Source organism: Haliotis rubra, unplaced genomic scaffold (genome assembly GCF_003918875.1).
Source record: "Haliotis rubra isolate DU_JTF1 unplaced genomic scaffold, ASM391887v1 Scf257, whole genome shotgun sequence".
Classification (NCBI taxonomy): Eukaryota; Metazoa; Mollusca; class Gastropoda; order Lepetellida; family Haliotidae; genus Haliotis; species Haliotis rubra.
The window spans coordinates 549,893-565,017 of NW_025766636.1; the positions used below are offsets into that span (position 1 = coordinate 549,893).

Below are 15,125 nucleotides of genomic sequence, written 5' to 3' on the forward strand. Positions count from 1 at the left end.
CACACCATGATGGAATGCAAGTGTTGGACACAAGATATAATAGCGTCGTATCTACTTTTCATGCGTGTTATCAAGGACGACGTAATGTGTAATCCATTTTGGTCAAACTTAGATTTATGGATATCTTTTTGAAATTGTTAATTGGTCAGATTATTCCGCGAGTGACTGGTCACTGGTTTTCAGGGATGCAATCACGTGGTTTTAATGCCTGTGTTGCCTATTCCCCAAGGACTGATTGTTTTCTAGTGTTAACAAACAGCAAGGGTAAAAAACTTCAGCGGGTACAAATATTAGGAAAAGTATCTCCCTGAACTTATACATAAATGTTGGTTGACATGCATCAGCCTTACATTTGGGGTTGTTCTATTTCCATAATATGTCGGTATTGACATGAGTGTTTTCCAGTTCACACATAAACCATCTGACAACTACGGCAACAATTTCTAAACGCTTTTCTCATTTCCGGAAATGTTGAAACATCCCTGGCCAAAGAGAGACTATAATCTTCCCAGACAAATACATATTTCTACATTATTAACATTTGATTACCTTAATGTCGACACTTTTTTCCACCACACTGAACCTCGTTATACCCTATTCCTTCAGTATACTGGGCTATATTCTAACTGTGTTTAAACATTCATTAATCCACAGCTGTTCAGATCGTGATTTAGTCTTCGTCCATGATTAAAAGGTATTTTAATCAATACTTCTCCGTGTATTGGCCCCGTAACAGTCACAGTATGTGACGACATATATGACTGGTTCAAACCACGAGTCGTCAAAATATTTGTGATAAACTGTGTATCGACATGTATCTCTTTAATGTTGTCAATAAACGCCCAATCAATTTATTTGTCGTTGTACTGGAAGTTGTGTGTGTGGTAGTGTAGTATCGGGCATTGCATATGTAGTAGTGTCAGAGGTGAGAGAAGATCCGGGTTCAGGCATACATGAGGTGAGGGAAGATCCCAGCTCAGACATACATGAGGTGAGGGAAGATTCCAGCTCAGACATACATGAGGTGAGGGAAGATCCCAGCTCAGACATACATGAGGTGAGGGAAGATCCCAGCTCAGACATACATGAGGTGAGGGAAGATCCCAGCTCAGACATACACGAGGTGAGGGAAGATCCCAGCTCAGACATACATGAGGTGAGGGAAGATCCCCGCTCAGACATACATGAGGTGAGGGAAGATCCCAGCTCAGACATACATGAGGTGAGGGAAGATACCAGCTCAGACATACATGAGGTGAGGGAAGATCCCAGCTCAGACATACATGAGGTGAGGGAAGATCCCAGCTCAGACATACATGAGGTGAGGGAAGATCCCAGCTCAGACATACATGAGGTGAGGGAAGATCCCAGCTCAGACATACATGAGGTGATGGAAGATCCCAGCTCAGACATGCATGAGGTGATGGAAGATCCCCGCTCAGACATACATGAGGTGATGGAAGATCCCCGCTCAGACATACATGAGGTGATGGAAGATCCCCGCTCAGACATACATGAGGTGATGGAAGATCCCCGATCAGACATACATGAGGTGATGGAAGATCCCCGATCAGACATACATGAGGTGAGGGAAGATCCCAGCTCAGACATACATGAGGTGATGGAAGATCCCCGCTCAGACATGCATGAGGTGATGGAAGATCCCAGCTCAGACATACATGAGGTGAAGGAAGATCCCCGCTCAGACATACATGAGGTGAGGGAAGATCCCAGCTCAGACATACACGAGGTGAGGGAAGATCCCAGCTCAGACATACATGAGGTGAGGGAAGATACCACCTCAGACACACGTGAAGTGAGGGAAGATACTACCTCAGACATACATGAGGTGAGGGAAGATCCCAGCTCAGACATACATGAGGTGAGGGAAGATCCCAGCTCAGACATACATGAGGTGAGGGAAGATCCCAGCTCAGACATACATGAGGTGAGGGAAGATCCCAGCTCAGACATACATGAGGTGAGGGAAGATCCCAGCTCAGACATACATGAGGTGAGGGAAGATCCCAGCTCAGACATACATGAGGTGAGGGAAGATCCCAGCTCAGACATACACGAGGTGAGGGAAGATCCCAGCTCAGACATACATGAGGTGAGGGAAGATACCACCTCAGACATACATGAGGTGAGGGAAGATACTACCTCAGACATACATGAGGTGAGGGAAGATCCCAGCTCAGACATACATGAGGTGAGGGAAGATCCCAGCTCAGATATACATGAGGTGAGGGAAGATCCCAGCTCAGACATACATGAGGTGAGAGAAGATTCGGGTTCAGGCATACATCAGGTGAGGGAAGATACCACCTCAGACATACATGAGGTGAGGGAAGATCCCCGCTCAGACATACATGAGTTGAGGAAACATTCCAGCTCAGATATGCATGAGGTGAGGGAAGATCCCAGCTCAGACATACATGAAGTGAAGGAAGATCCCCGCTCAGACATACATGAGGTGAGGAAAGATACCACCTCAGACACACGTGAAGTGAGGGAAGATACCACTTCAGACACACGTGAAGTGAGGGAAGATACCACCTCAGACATACCTGAGGTGAAGGAAGATCCCAGCTTAGACACACGTGAAGTGAGGGAAGATTCAAGCTCAGACACATGAGGTGAGGGAAGATCCCAGCTCAGACATACATGAGGTGAGGGAAGATCCCAGCTTAGACACACGTGAAGTGAGGGAAGATTCTAGCTCAGACACATGAGGTGAGGGAAGATCCCAGCTCAGACATACATGAGGTGAGGGAAGATCCCAGCTTAGACATGCATGAGGTGAGGGAAGATCCCAGTTCAGACATACCTGAGGTGAAGGAAGATCCCAGCTCAGACATACCTGAGGTGAGGGAAGATCCCAGCTCAGACATACATGAGGTGAGGGAAGATCCCAGCTCAGACATACCTGAGGTGAGGGAAGATCCCAGCTCAAACATACATGAGGTGAGGAAACATTCCAGCTCAGACATACATGAGGTGAAGGAAGATCCCAGCTCAGACATACATGAGGTGAGGGAAGATACCAGCTCAGACATACCTGAGGTGAGGGAAGATCCCAGCTCAGACATACCTGAGGTGAGGGAAGATCCCAGCTCAGACATGCACGAGGTGAGGGAAGATCCCAGCTCAGACATACCTGAGGTGAGGGAAGATCCCAGCTTAGACATACCTGAGGTGAGGGAAGATCCCAGCTCAGACATACCTGAGGTGAGGGAAGATCCCAGCTCAGACATGCATGAGGTGAGGGAAGATCCAAGCTCAGACATACATGAGGTGAAGGAAGATCCCCGCTCAGACATACATGAGGTGAGGGAAGATCCAAGCTCAGACATACATGAGGTGAGGGAAGATCCCAGCTTAGACATACCTGAGGTGAGGGAAGATTCCAGCTCAGACATACATGAGGTGAGGGAAGATCCCAGCTCAGACATACACGAGGTGAGGGAAGATCCCAGCTCAGACATACCTGAGGTGAGGGAAGATCCCAGCTCAGACATACATGAGGTGAGGGAAGATCCAAGCTCAGACATAGATGAGGTGATGGAAGATCCCAGCTCAGGCATACACGAGGTGAGGGAAGATCCCAGCTCAGGCATACATGAGGTGAGGGAAGATCCCCGCTCAGACATACATGAGGTGAGGGAAGATCCCAGCTCAGACATACATGAGGTGAGGGAAGATCCCAGCTCAGACATACATGAGGTGAGGGAAGGTCCCAGCTCAGACATACATGAGGTGAGGAAAGATTCCAGCTCAGACATGCATGAGGTGAGGGAAGATCCCAGCTCAGACATACACGAGGTGAGGGAAGATCCCAGCTCAGACATACATGAGGTGAGGGAAGATCCCCGCTCAGACATACATGAGGTGAGGGAAGATCCCCGCTCGGACATACATGAGGTGAGAGAAGATTCGGGTTCAGGCATACATCAGGTGAGGAAAGATACCACCTCAGACATACATGAGGTGAAGGAAGATCCCAGCTCAGACATACATGAGGTGAGGAAACATTCCAGCTCAGACATGCATGAGTTGAGGGAAGATTACAGCTCAGACATATATGAGGTGAGGGAGTTGCTATAGGTGGTGTAAAACTAAACTCACTCACCCATTCACTCCCTCACTTCATGAAACAATGATATCCCAGACAGTCTTCATGCCACAATGATATCACAGACAGTCTTCATGCCACAAGGACATCCCACACAGTCTACATGCCACAAGGAGATCCCAGGCAGTCTACATGCCACAAGGACATCCCAGGCAGTCTACATGCGACAAGGACATCCCAGGCAGTGTACATGCCACATTGGCTTCCCAGGCAGTCTACATGCCACAAGGACATCCCAGGCAGTCTACATGCCACAAGGACATCCCAGGCAGTCTACATGCCACTATGATATCCCAGACAGTCTACATGCCACTATGATATCCCAGGCAGTCTTCATGCCCCAATGGCATCCCAGGCAGTCTACATGCCCCAATGGCATCCCAGGCAGTCTACATGCCCCAATGACACCCCAGGCAGTCTACATGCCCCAATGGCATCCCAGGCAGTCTACATGCCCCAATGGCATCCCAGGTAGTCTACATGCCCCAATGACACCCCAGGCAGTCTACATGCCCCAATGGCATCCCAGGCAGTCTTCATGCCCCAATGACACCCCAGGCAGTCTTCATGCCACAAGGACATCCCAGGCAGTCTACATGCCACAAGGACATCCCAGGCAGTGTACATGCCACATTGGCTTCCCAGGCAGTCTACATGCCACAAGGACATCCCAGGCAGTCTACATGCCACAAGGACATCCCAGGCAGTGTACATGCCACATTGGCTTCCCAGGCAGTCTACATGCCACAAGGACATCCCAGGCAGTCTACATGCCACAAGGACATCCCAGGCAGTCTTCATGCCACAAGGACATCCCAGGCAGTCTACATGCCACAAGGACATCCCAGGCAGTCTACATGCCACATTGGCTTTCCAGGCAGTCTACATGCCACAAGGACATCCCAGGCAGTCTACATGCCACAAGGACATCCCAGGCAGTGTACATGCCACATTGGCTTCCCAGGCAGTCTACATGCCCCAATGGCATCCCAGGCAGTCTACATGCCACAATGACATCCCAGGCAGTCTTCATGCCACAAGGACATCCCAGGCAGTCTACATGCCCCAATGGCATCCCAGGCAGTCTACATGCCCCAATGGCATCCCAGGCAGTCTACATGCCCCAATGACACCCCAGGCAGTCTTCATGCCACAAGGACATCCCAGGCAGTCTACATGCCACAAGGACATCCCAGGCAGTCTACATGCCCCAATGGCATCCCAGGCAGTCTACATGCCCCAATGACATCCCAGGCAGTCTACATGCCCCAATGACATCCCAGGCAGTCTACATGCCACAAGGACATCCCAGGCAGTCTACATGCCCCAATGACATCCCAGGCAGTGTACATGCCACAAGGACATCCCAGGCAGTCTACATGCCACAAGGACATCCCAGGCAGTCTACATGCCCCAAGGACATCCCAGGCAGTCTACATGCCCCAATGACATCCCAGGCAGTGTACATGCCACAAGGACATCCCAGGCAGTCTACATGCCCCAATGACATCCCAGGCAGTCTACATGCCACAATGGCTTCCCAGGCAGTGTACATGCATCCCACACAGGACACATGCCACCCAGGCAGTCTACATGCCACATTGGCTTCCCAGACAGTCTACATGCCACAAGGACATCCCGGGCAGTCTACATGCCACAAGAACATCCCAGACAGTCTACATGCCACAAGGATAACGATGACATATACAAACTCTGTCTTCTCCACTAGTTGCATGATGTGTTTGATTGTACCAATAAGAACAAAGTAAACTCATAATTTGAACATTTATTTGTTATGCAAAGTTGCCCTGAGGTTATCTGTGAAAAACATACATTGATTGAGTATAAAAAGATAAAACAAATCACAAAGAATACTGTACATAAAAATAAGTTCATGACGTGTCCATTCCAGCACAAACGTGACAGCACTTTCTTTGTAACAGTGGAAATAACGCAATAAATAATGCAATACATCTTTGTCACAGTAAATACATCACAAATCATATATCAGAGAGGCTATTTGTGTCATCAATTAGACAGATTAGTATTGCACATATAATCATACACTAGAACCAATCACAATGTGCATGTATACTAAAGAAACATATTCTTTGAAACCTTGCTCATTAGACACCTGACATTGTACTGAAACTGTGAACATACTTACTTAACTGAAAGATCCATCAGAAATAGGAAATGATTTTATATATAAATCAATGAAGATTAATGAAGACATGTTAATTCTGGAGTTTTTTATTAAAACGTATAATTTCATCCATGCTCATGTTGTAACTTAACTATAAAAATATCCGAAAGTTGTACACAACAGTAATATTTTCTCTTTAAAAAATAGCTAGTAGTCAGTTGTAAATCACATGCAACAGCACAGTAATGACACCTAAATTAGACTTTTAACAAATGCACATATCTAACTTGAGACAAATGCTAATTTCTTCTCAATAGAATCATTGTCACTGCTCTTATATAAAACTACCACCAAACGCCAACTATGAAACCTCAACATGCTGTCATGAATCATCCATTACACTCAATTCAACAAAATACAAATATAAAAACAAAACCGTCATAATTCATAAGCACTTCTTTCTTAAAAAGCACTAACAGTTATTCATGGTATGCAACTAAATGCATTACAAAAGTTATCTCCCCGTAAAACAGAGATGGTGTCCAGGGGTCTATTAAAAATGAATGACTTCAGATGAAGGAATGGTAGGTTAAAATCTAACCACTGAAAATAATGCCCAAGTTGTAATGTGAGATGCAATACAATATGTATCATGTGTTTCACCAGCAGTTTGAAACGTTGGTACTGTGGAGACTACACAGTTTTGTCTAATATCACAACATTGCTTGACAAAACTAATTGTCACAACGATAAAAGCATATCTAGCTTTGCATCATAACACAGACAGATGTTTTCAAAAATGTCTTGCATTTAAATTGACAAATGCTGCCTTGTAACGATCATTTGCTATGTACATTTTCTATTACCCCGGTATTTACATCGAAGTCTTGTTCCTGGCAAGTGCCATTGTTATGTATATCTACACAGGGCTCAATATTCTCATTAATGAAAGACTGATTGATATTTACACAAAATTACACAATATATTTACTCGTTTTATGCATTTTGTCATGCATTGTTCAACTCACTGTTGTTAGCTGCTGAAAATGTGTGTAAACTGTGCAATATTTATATAAACTATTGAATATGCATGTAAACAGTGCAATATGTATGTAAACTATTCAGTATGCATTTCACTATTGAATATAACAATAATGGACATTTATAATACGCCTGTATCCACCCATTTGTGCATGCTCATGGACTGCTACAATAAAACTCTGAGGGTAATATACACCATAGACTACAGAAAGTTGTTGCACTTTGACTGTCATAACACTTTTGTTTCCCAAAAGATCAATGAAAGTTGTTTCACTACGACTGTCATAAAACCGATGTGTCCAAACGGGTTAATGACAGCTGTTGCACAACAGCTCCTAAGTCTGAACACTGAGTTGCTCTAATCTAGTGGAATCAGTTTCTATACAGAGCTAGGACACGAGCAGCACTACGATTGTTGTAACTCCTTTAGGGACTACTGACTGACAATATTGTTCTATGGAATGGAGCTCGAGTTCAGGCATTGACCTCTTAATAATGTCACTCAATCTAGAGCTTCTTGAAGACCTCGGCCAGCCCTGATTTCTGGATGTCCTCCTGCATCTCTGTGATTTCATCCTTGAAGGAGGCAGAATCAGACGACAGCAGCCCAAACAGATTGTCAAGTTTGGTCAGGTCAGGACGGCTTCCTTCCAGTTTGAACTGGAGTGGCTGGAATCCGGCTTCCTGAAGTTGAGTCACCATTTGCCCCTTTGCATGCTGGGAACGGAGGAATGACACGAAGACCAGCTTGGCAGGAAATACTTCATCATGATACTTCTTGTACAACTCAGCAAAACTGAAATGAAATTGTCGTGAAACTCATCTATCATCAAGCTATAAAAATATCTAACAAAAGCAAGATCAACGTTACCTCCAAATCAGTTTTGAAGGTAATAATTATTAAGAAATTAGTTATGAGTAGTACCACTTCCTTAATCCTCACAAAGATAGGATTACGCCATTTCTCCGATCTCACTTCTATAATTAACGCAGTAATTCGTTGTACTGTGGCTAGGACAAAAATCAAAAGTGATGCAGCTCTTAAAACATTTATGACACTGAAGTAACTGTGCCAACATCCATCCATCCATCCATCTTTAGGACTGGCAACTATAAACAAAATAACATTAATTCAAACGCCTAAACAAAAGATTAACTACATGTTGACACTCAGGATTTGCACTTACACCTAACCCTATATCTTATAAACTTCAGAGTTAATGTTTCAAACATACAAATGCTCATTGTTCCACTCACTTCATATTCTCAACTTTCCCATTCTCCTCTTCGTCTGTCACCATGATGAATGTCTTCACTACCTCTTTCTTCTCGTAGAATGGCCACAAGCTAGCAGCAGGAGTTGTCCCCCCTCCTGCCTTGGTCGTCACCGCCAGCTCCAGCACTTCATCAATGGTCTTGGGCAAGTATGGCTTCCACGATTCTCAGTGTTGAAGAAGACAAGTCTGGCTGAGCAGATGGCGGTGAGCAGACTGGCGATGATAGTGCTGGTTCGGATGGCGACCTGCATGGAGCCAGATGCATCGCCAATCACAACAATCGGGGACTCCAGAGGAAGTCTAAAGAAAAGTACAGATAATGAATAAGTGATTCAATTATATTCTCGAAGCCTAAGGGTTCTGTTCTGTTCTCAACTAAATTGGACTCCCAGCTCTCTCCGGAGTTGAGAGTTGGACTTATCTCAGGACTTGAGAGTTGGACTTTTATCAGTTGAACTCATCTCAGGAGTTGAGAGTTGGACTTATCTCAGGACTTGAGAGTTGGACTTTTATCAGGCGTTAAAAGTTGAACTCATCTCAGGAGTTGAGAGTTGGACTTATCTCAGGACTTGAGAGTTGGACTTTTATCAGGCGTTTAAAGTTGAACTCATCTCAGGAGTTGACAGTTGGACTTATCTCAGGAGCTGTACATCAGTACTACATATATTACTTACTTGATTGATGTCAGTCTTGTTTCAGCCATGGGGATCAGTTTGGGAAGAAAACAGACTTTAGTTGGGTTTGCCTCCCTTGCTGGGGCACTTGTGCTGTAATATGACTGAGTCTGGATGTTCTCACGGATTATCTTCAGGGTCAATAATCTTTCCAACAGTTTCCCATTGGCCAGGTTCACATTATCGCCTGCTTCAAGTCGTTCCGTTATGATCTTATCTACCTCCATGCACTGAAGATCCTCATACCACCTGTAGGAAGACAAACAGAGATATCAGTACAGTTTTCACATTGCATTGGTTGGACATTCAGTCAAAACTGAAAATAGACAGTAGAATATTTCATTTGATTCCCAAGTATAGCAGATTTCATATATCATATAAATATACATCCGCTTAAAATCTGAAGGACTTTAAGTGTGTGGGTCAAATGGGGAATGAATGTTGTTTTACGCTGCTGTAGTCTACACTATTCCATTGATATCAACTTGGTGCGTTAACTGACAGGACTAGACACATGAATGATTGACACCATGAACATAGATGTATACAATGACAGATAATCTGTCAACATTTTAACCACCAGAGCCAACATAGAGTGACCCAGAATCCAGAGTGAGTGAGTCAGTTTACAGCATGTCATGGAGAGAGATACTGTTTATTGCAGTCTCAACACTTTTATGGAATATTTAAATTATATAATTAAAATATTTAAATATATAAACACATCAAAGTGTCAGAAGATATATCCAGTTTCTAAAGAGAGATATATGTTCAAACAATATATTTTTCATGAAATTAGAATAAATAAGAAACTAAATGGTTGATATTAATTATTTCTTGGTTTGGGATAGTTTTAAAATCTTGGTGGATAGGTAGGCGGAAAGAATAAAATAAAAAAATCATGTTATTTTTTCTGAATATATCAATATATTTTCTGAATATGTTGTTTCCAGTTAAGTTAAACTTGTCTCATCACTTAACCTAATGTTTTGACTCTTTTGTGTGAGCACAAATGATTGCAACAATGCATATTTTACCATAAGACTGTGTCCAGTTTTGACTCATATGCAGCTAATCTGGCTTTGGAGTTGTCCGTCAACTTGGCCTTGTGTTCCTTGACATGCGTGTATGGGACATCGTACTCTGTGATGAGGTCATTGACGTTGGCCTCGGTGACGTCCCGACACCTCTCCACCATTGATCCACTAGGGGGATTGTCCCCAAAACAGAACGGCAAGAACCATGGCAACACTTCAAAATCCTGCAACACAAAACATGCATATGAATTACACACAGATCAATAAGTGATATAAGTAAATGAATGCTGTACTCCAACATACAACCAGACCTATCACTGCAGCCTGTCTGGGGATAGACAAACCTGGCAGTCAACTGCACGAATGACAACTCAACACTAGCAGATTTTTTTAAACGTAGGAAGCACTGTATGACATCATCAGCGCAGGATGGAGCACATTTGAAACTTATAAAAATGTGCAGTTAGAAAGTGACATGAAGAACACAGCAAACTAAGATGATTTATGTTTGCTTATAGATAATTGTTTCCTACATGCATATAGGACTGAACACTGTGATTCATATGTAGCTGCAAGACTGAACAATGTGAAAGTGCGTCTAGCATAATACATGTAAACTCTTTTGTCATGTGTACATTAGATTAAAATGACATATTGTATTATGCCTCACTTCAGACCAGGTGACACCCACTGACAGTCAATCTTCATGGCCATGACTGACTGACTGAGTTTGGTTTTACGCCGCATTTAGCAATATTCCAGCAACATCACGGTCGGGGGACACCAGAAATGGGCTTCACACATTGTACCCATGTGGGGATTCCAACCCGGTCTTCAGCGTGACGAGCCAACGCTTTAACCACTAGGCTACCCACCGCCCCTTCATGGCCATGTCGCTCTAAGTACAATATATGATCTACACGTGAAGATCCGGGTTAGAGTTGATCTTCAGTAACTCAGAGACGACTTACAGGATCGGGTGGTCAGACTCGCTGACTTGGTTGACTCATGTCATCGTCATCCCAATTGTGTAGATCGATGCTCATGATGTTGATCGCTGGATTGTCTGGTCCAGACTCGATTATTTACAGACTGCCACCATATAGCTGGAATATTGCTGAGTGCAGCGTAAAACTAAACTCACAATATAATCAGCTGTCAGACTTACTGTTTGGGGGTTGAAGTGGCAGATGTCTGCCAGTTTCTTCCATGGATCTTTAGGGTAGTGGAGAGCGTAGAACTCGAGCTCCTCCTTGGTGAATGTCTTTACCCACGCCTGGACATGTTTGCACACCGCCCCACTTGCTGACCCTTGCTGCAAACAAAATCATCACAAGTATTAATACCATGGTATGGCTCAGTATATGCCAATAATGGTTGTCACACCAGAAGGGGTGACAACCATTATTAATATATTAATCTGACCAGTTGTTTTAAATCATTTTGTACTACCTCACATCGGTTTCAATCTCACTAAGATCTGAAATTGCAGCTCCAGGGCGGGGGTAGCACATGTTCATGTTCACGAAGATTACACTGATTTCAAAGAGATTGCACTTGTTTCAAATTTTGAGTCTATTGTGATTTCGTTATCAGCAAATAATGTAATGGAATTCACTGCTCTTTCATGTTTGTAAGACAAACTGTTAGAATATTATTCTGATTTGCAAATACTTTTCCATCTTATGGAGAGAAGGGAAGCAACTCTAATTAGTTAATTAGGAAACAGCTATCAGTGCTGTTATTTCATTTGCCACACTGAATTAAGAAGAAAGTATATTTTTGATAATAAAATAGAATATATCATGTACATGTTTAATGAAAATTAATATTTTCAATTAGGATCTTTTAATTAGGTCTACTAGCAGTTTAGTGTTGAGACTGTTGCTCGCATTTTCTATTATTGGTGCAACACATCAAGGGAGACAACCCCTGCATTACTTACTGGTGGTTTTATTGCATTGAGGTTGTCAATGTCTGACTTCAACTTTCCGAACTTCGTCTTGCTGATCTTTGACCCTGTGAGCTGCAACCTTTTGAGCTTCTTCTCCAGAACACGCACTCTCCTTCCCGAGTCAAGTAAAGTTAATGTCTTCAAGACCTCAACTAGTCCAAACTGCTCTCTGTTCTGGAGAAAGGCATCAGCAAGCTTGTAGTCATGCCGCGCCCATGCTGCAGTCAAAGCTCGTACACAGGCATCTGCAATTTCACAATGAAAGTTTGCGTTATTAGTTTCATTTAGAATTTTTACAGAAATCTGTGCATATGTTTTCATTCAAAACTTCTAGAAAATCTATATTCATTGAGACACCTTCATAATGCTTGATATTATATATCTGACTTGTCGAATGCCCTGTACAACTTCAGTATAAATATTTGAAGAAAGGACAAATCTCCTTACTCTTTCCCTAAAAATATCTCTGCCATTGATCATTTTTCTCATAACATTTCATCTATATATATCTGCAAGTAGCTTTTCTTTATTTACTGATCTTTTAAAGAGACAACTTGTCAATAAATCTACATTGATATCCTAACAAATTAAAACTTACTTCCGAAATATATATATATTCAATTTGTTACATTAACTTTAACAAATTATATATTTAATGGAGAAATATACAGAATAGATCTTTGATGTAGTACATATTGAAAAAAACCATTCATTTTTAAAAACTATATGCACTCACAAAATTATGCTGATGCATCAAAAATAAAACTTGACGTCAGCAATTTGTACTCACTTTGAGCCACTGCCACTCCATTCTTCCTGAGAACTGCCATTGTGGCAGCGTACCTGTCCAGGTTGTCTGTCTGTCCCTGGATGTGTTGGGCCACCGATGCGGTGCCTGTGAAGTAGTCATTAGGATTCGTCTCGATGTCGAACTGTTTTGGAGCACTGCCTTGCTCATCTTTAACTTGATTCGAGGCGGACGCATATCTCCCTCGTCCTCCTCTACGACTACGACCACGCCCACCTCGAGCACCCCCACGTCCACGTCCACGACCACGGCCTCGTCCTCTCGACATTATGAAATGTGACAACTGTAGAAAACTATACGAGGTGTCTTAATCGGTCATATATGTGGTGCCCGCGTTCTAAGTCTCTCTCGTCAGCGAACTATGGGCTACTACCGCATGCTCGTGTTTATATCGCACCAAGTGCGCCTTGCACAACAACATGTCAACAGCTCGCGTACCTAGCAACACTCGGAACTCCGCACATAAATATAGTTCGGTGAGATAGGTCTGCATTATTCACTCCAATATATATATTCAATAAATATACGTTTAAATGTGATTATATCATACAGAATATTAACACATTTAGAAGCTGTCATGTATTCTAATGCAGAGATTACGCTTCAACTGTACGCGTTTCGATGCGTAGGAATATACATATGCGGGTTCATTCATGAAATTACGTTTAGCTTTCGTCAGTTCGAATTTTACCATGACGTGTTAAAAGAGTCGACAAGAACCTTCTCGAACATCATTACAATGAGAGAAGAAATGTTTTAGATAATATTTGAATTCCCTATGTTACTCGAGTTGAAAAGCTGCAGATAAACATGCAACACTTCAACTATACAGATCGATATATAACTGGTCCATCAAAAATCACACAAAACATTTGCGGCAGGTTAAAAACAAACACCGTTATTATTATGAATTGTTTTAAAAACATTGACCACCATTTTGTAATGAACGAAGACTGCGATGTTTATTACAATGAAATATTATTTAGCAAGCTTGTCCTATCTAGGTCCTATCTAGGTTGTCCTATCCCCGGGCCCCTACTCTTTGTATATGATTGCATATGTAGTTGTAATCGCGGTTAACCGCGCTCAGTCTGCAAGCTATAACAGGTGGAACTCGGCCAAACCTATGGAAGAAATAACATTGTTTATATCTATATCTTAATGGCATTTTAAAGATGTGATGGCATCAATGGAGAAAGAGGCTAATAATATCAGCTTCTTTTTCATTTTGTCAATGCGATGTTTTTAGGTACATATGTCCTTAAATAATAATTTAAGCAAGTGTTGTACCCAGATAGCATTGTGACGTTGGCCCAACGTTGGCAATGTTGGCAAAACCATAGCTAACGTTGGGCCAACGTCTGAATGCTAGCTGGGTATTAGCTTTTCATATCAATACCCATGAAAAACTACAGTTCTTACCGAACATGATGTGTTTTACCTCTCTATTTGTTTGTTTGGGTTTTTTTTCGTTCGTTCGTTTTCTTTCATTCATTTTTTTAACAGACTACAACCAGACATAATTGTGTCGGTATACACATCATAGGTTTTCACAATCTACCTACTTATACAGACAACAACGTGTCGGCGACATGATATTATTTGTATACATTTTCGTTTCTGCTATTTTGTTTCGTGTCACATTTGTGCACATGAAGTAGTTCAACTGTATCTTTTTTTCTTGTCTTTAATAAGAGAACCAAACCATTTACAATCATATGACATTAAACCTTAAACCTCGATGAAAGGCCACAGGAAGTAGTGATGAAACGTCGCAATTACAAACATAGAAACGGTGTAGGATTTTAGTGTGGATGGTTGTTTTTTTTAATAAATCTCAATAATTCTGTGGAATACCGCTTGTTTCGGAATATGGTGTAACATTCATGTAGGGTATACTTACTATTTTACTCATTTGTTTAAAATAGAATCACACTCCCATACCTGATGAAACGTACGAGAAATATAACAGTGACTGGGATACCGTAAACGGATCTCAAATGTTAGCTGCTTCGACGAACGATGAACGGAAGGCAACAAAGACGTAATTAGA

The 15,125-nt window shown here is 42.5% G+C and overlaps 1 protein-coding gene across 1 annotated transcript; it reads right to left on the bottom strand.

Annotated features, from left to right (window-relative positions):
- Positions 1-5,906: 5,906 nt before the first annotated feature.
- LOC124279817 lies at positions 5,907-14,064 on the bottom strand. The gene is given in 8 exon segments (XM_046715694.1): positions 5,907-8,118; positions 8,580-8,757; positions 8,760-8,899; positions 9,274-9,522; positions 10,311-10,534; positions 11,479-11,625; positions 12,256-12,509; positions 13,055-14,064. Coding segments are annotated over 8 exon segments (1,767 nt in total). The 5' UTR covers positions 13,341-14,064; the 3' UTR covers positions 5,907-7,829.
- Between the last annotated feature and the right edge of the window lie 1,061 nt (positions 14,065-15,125).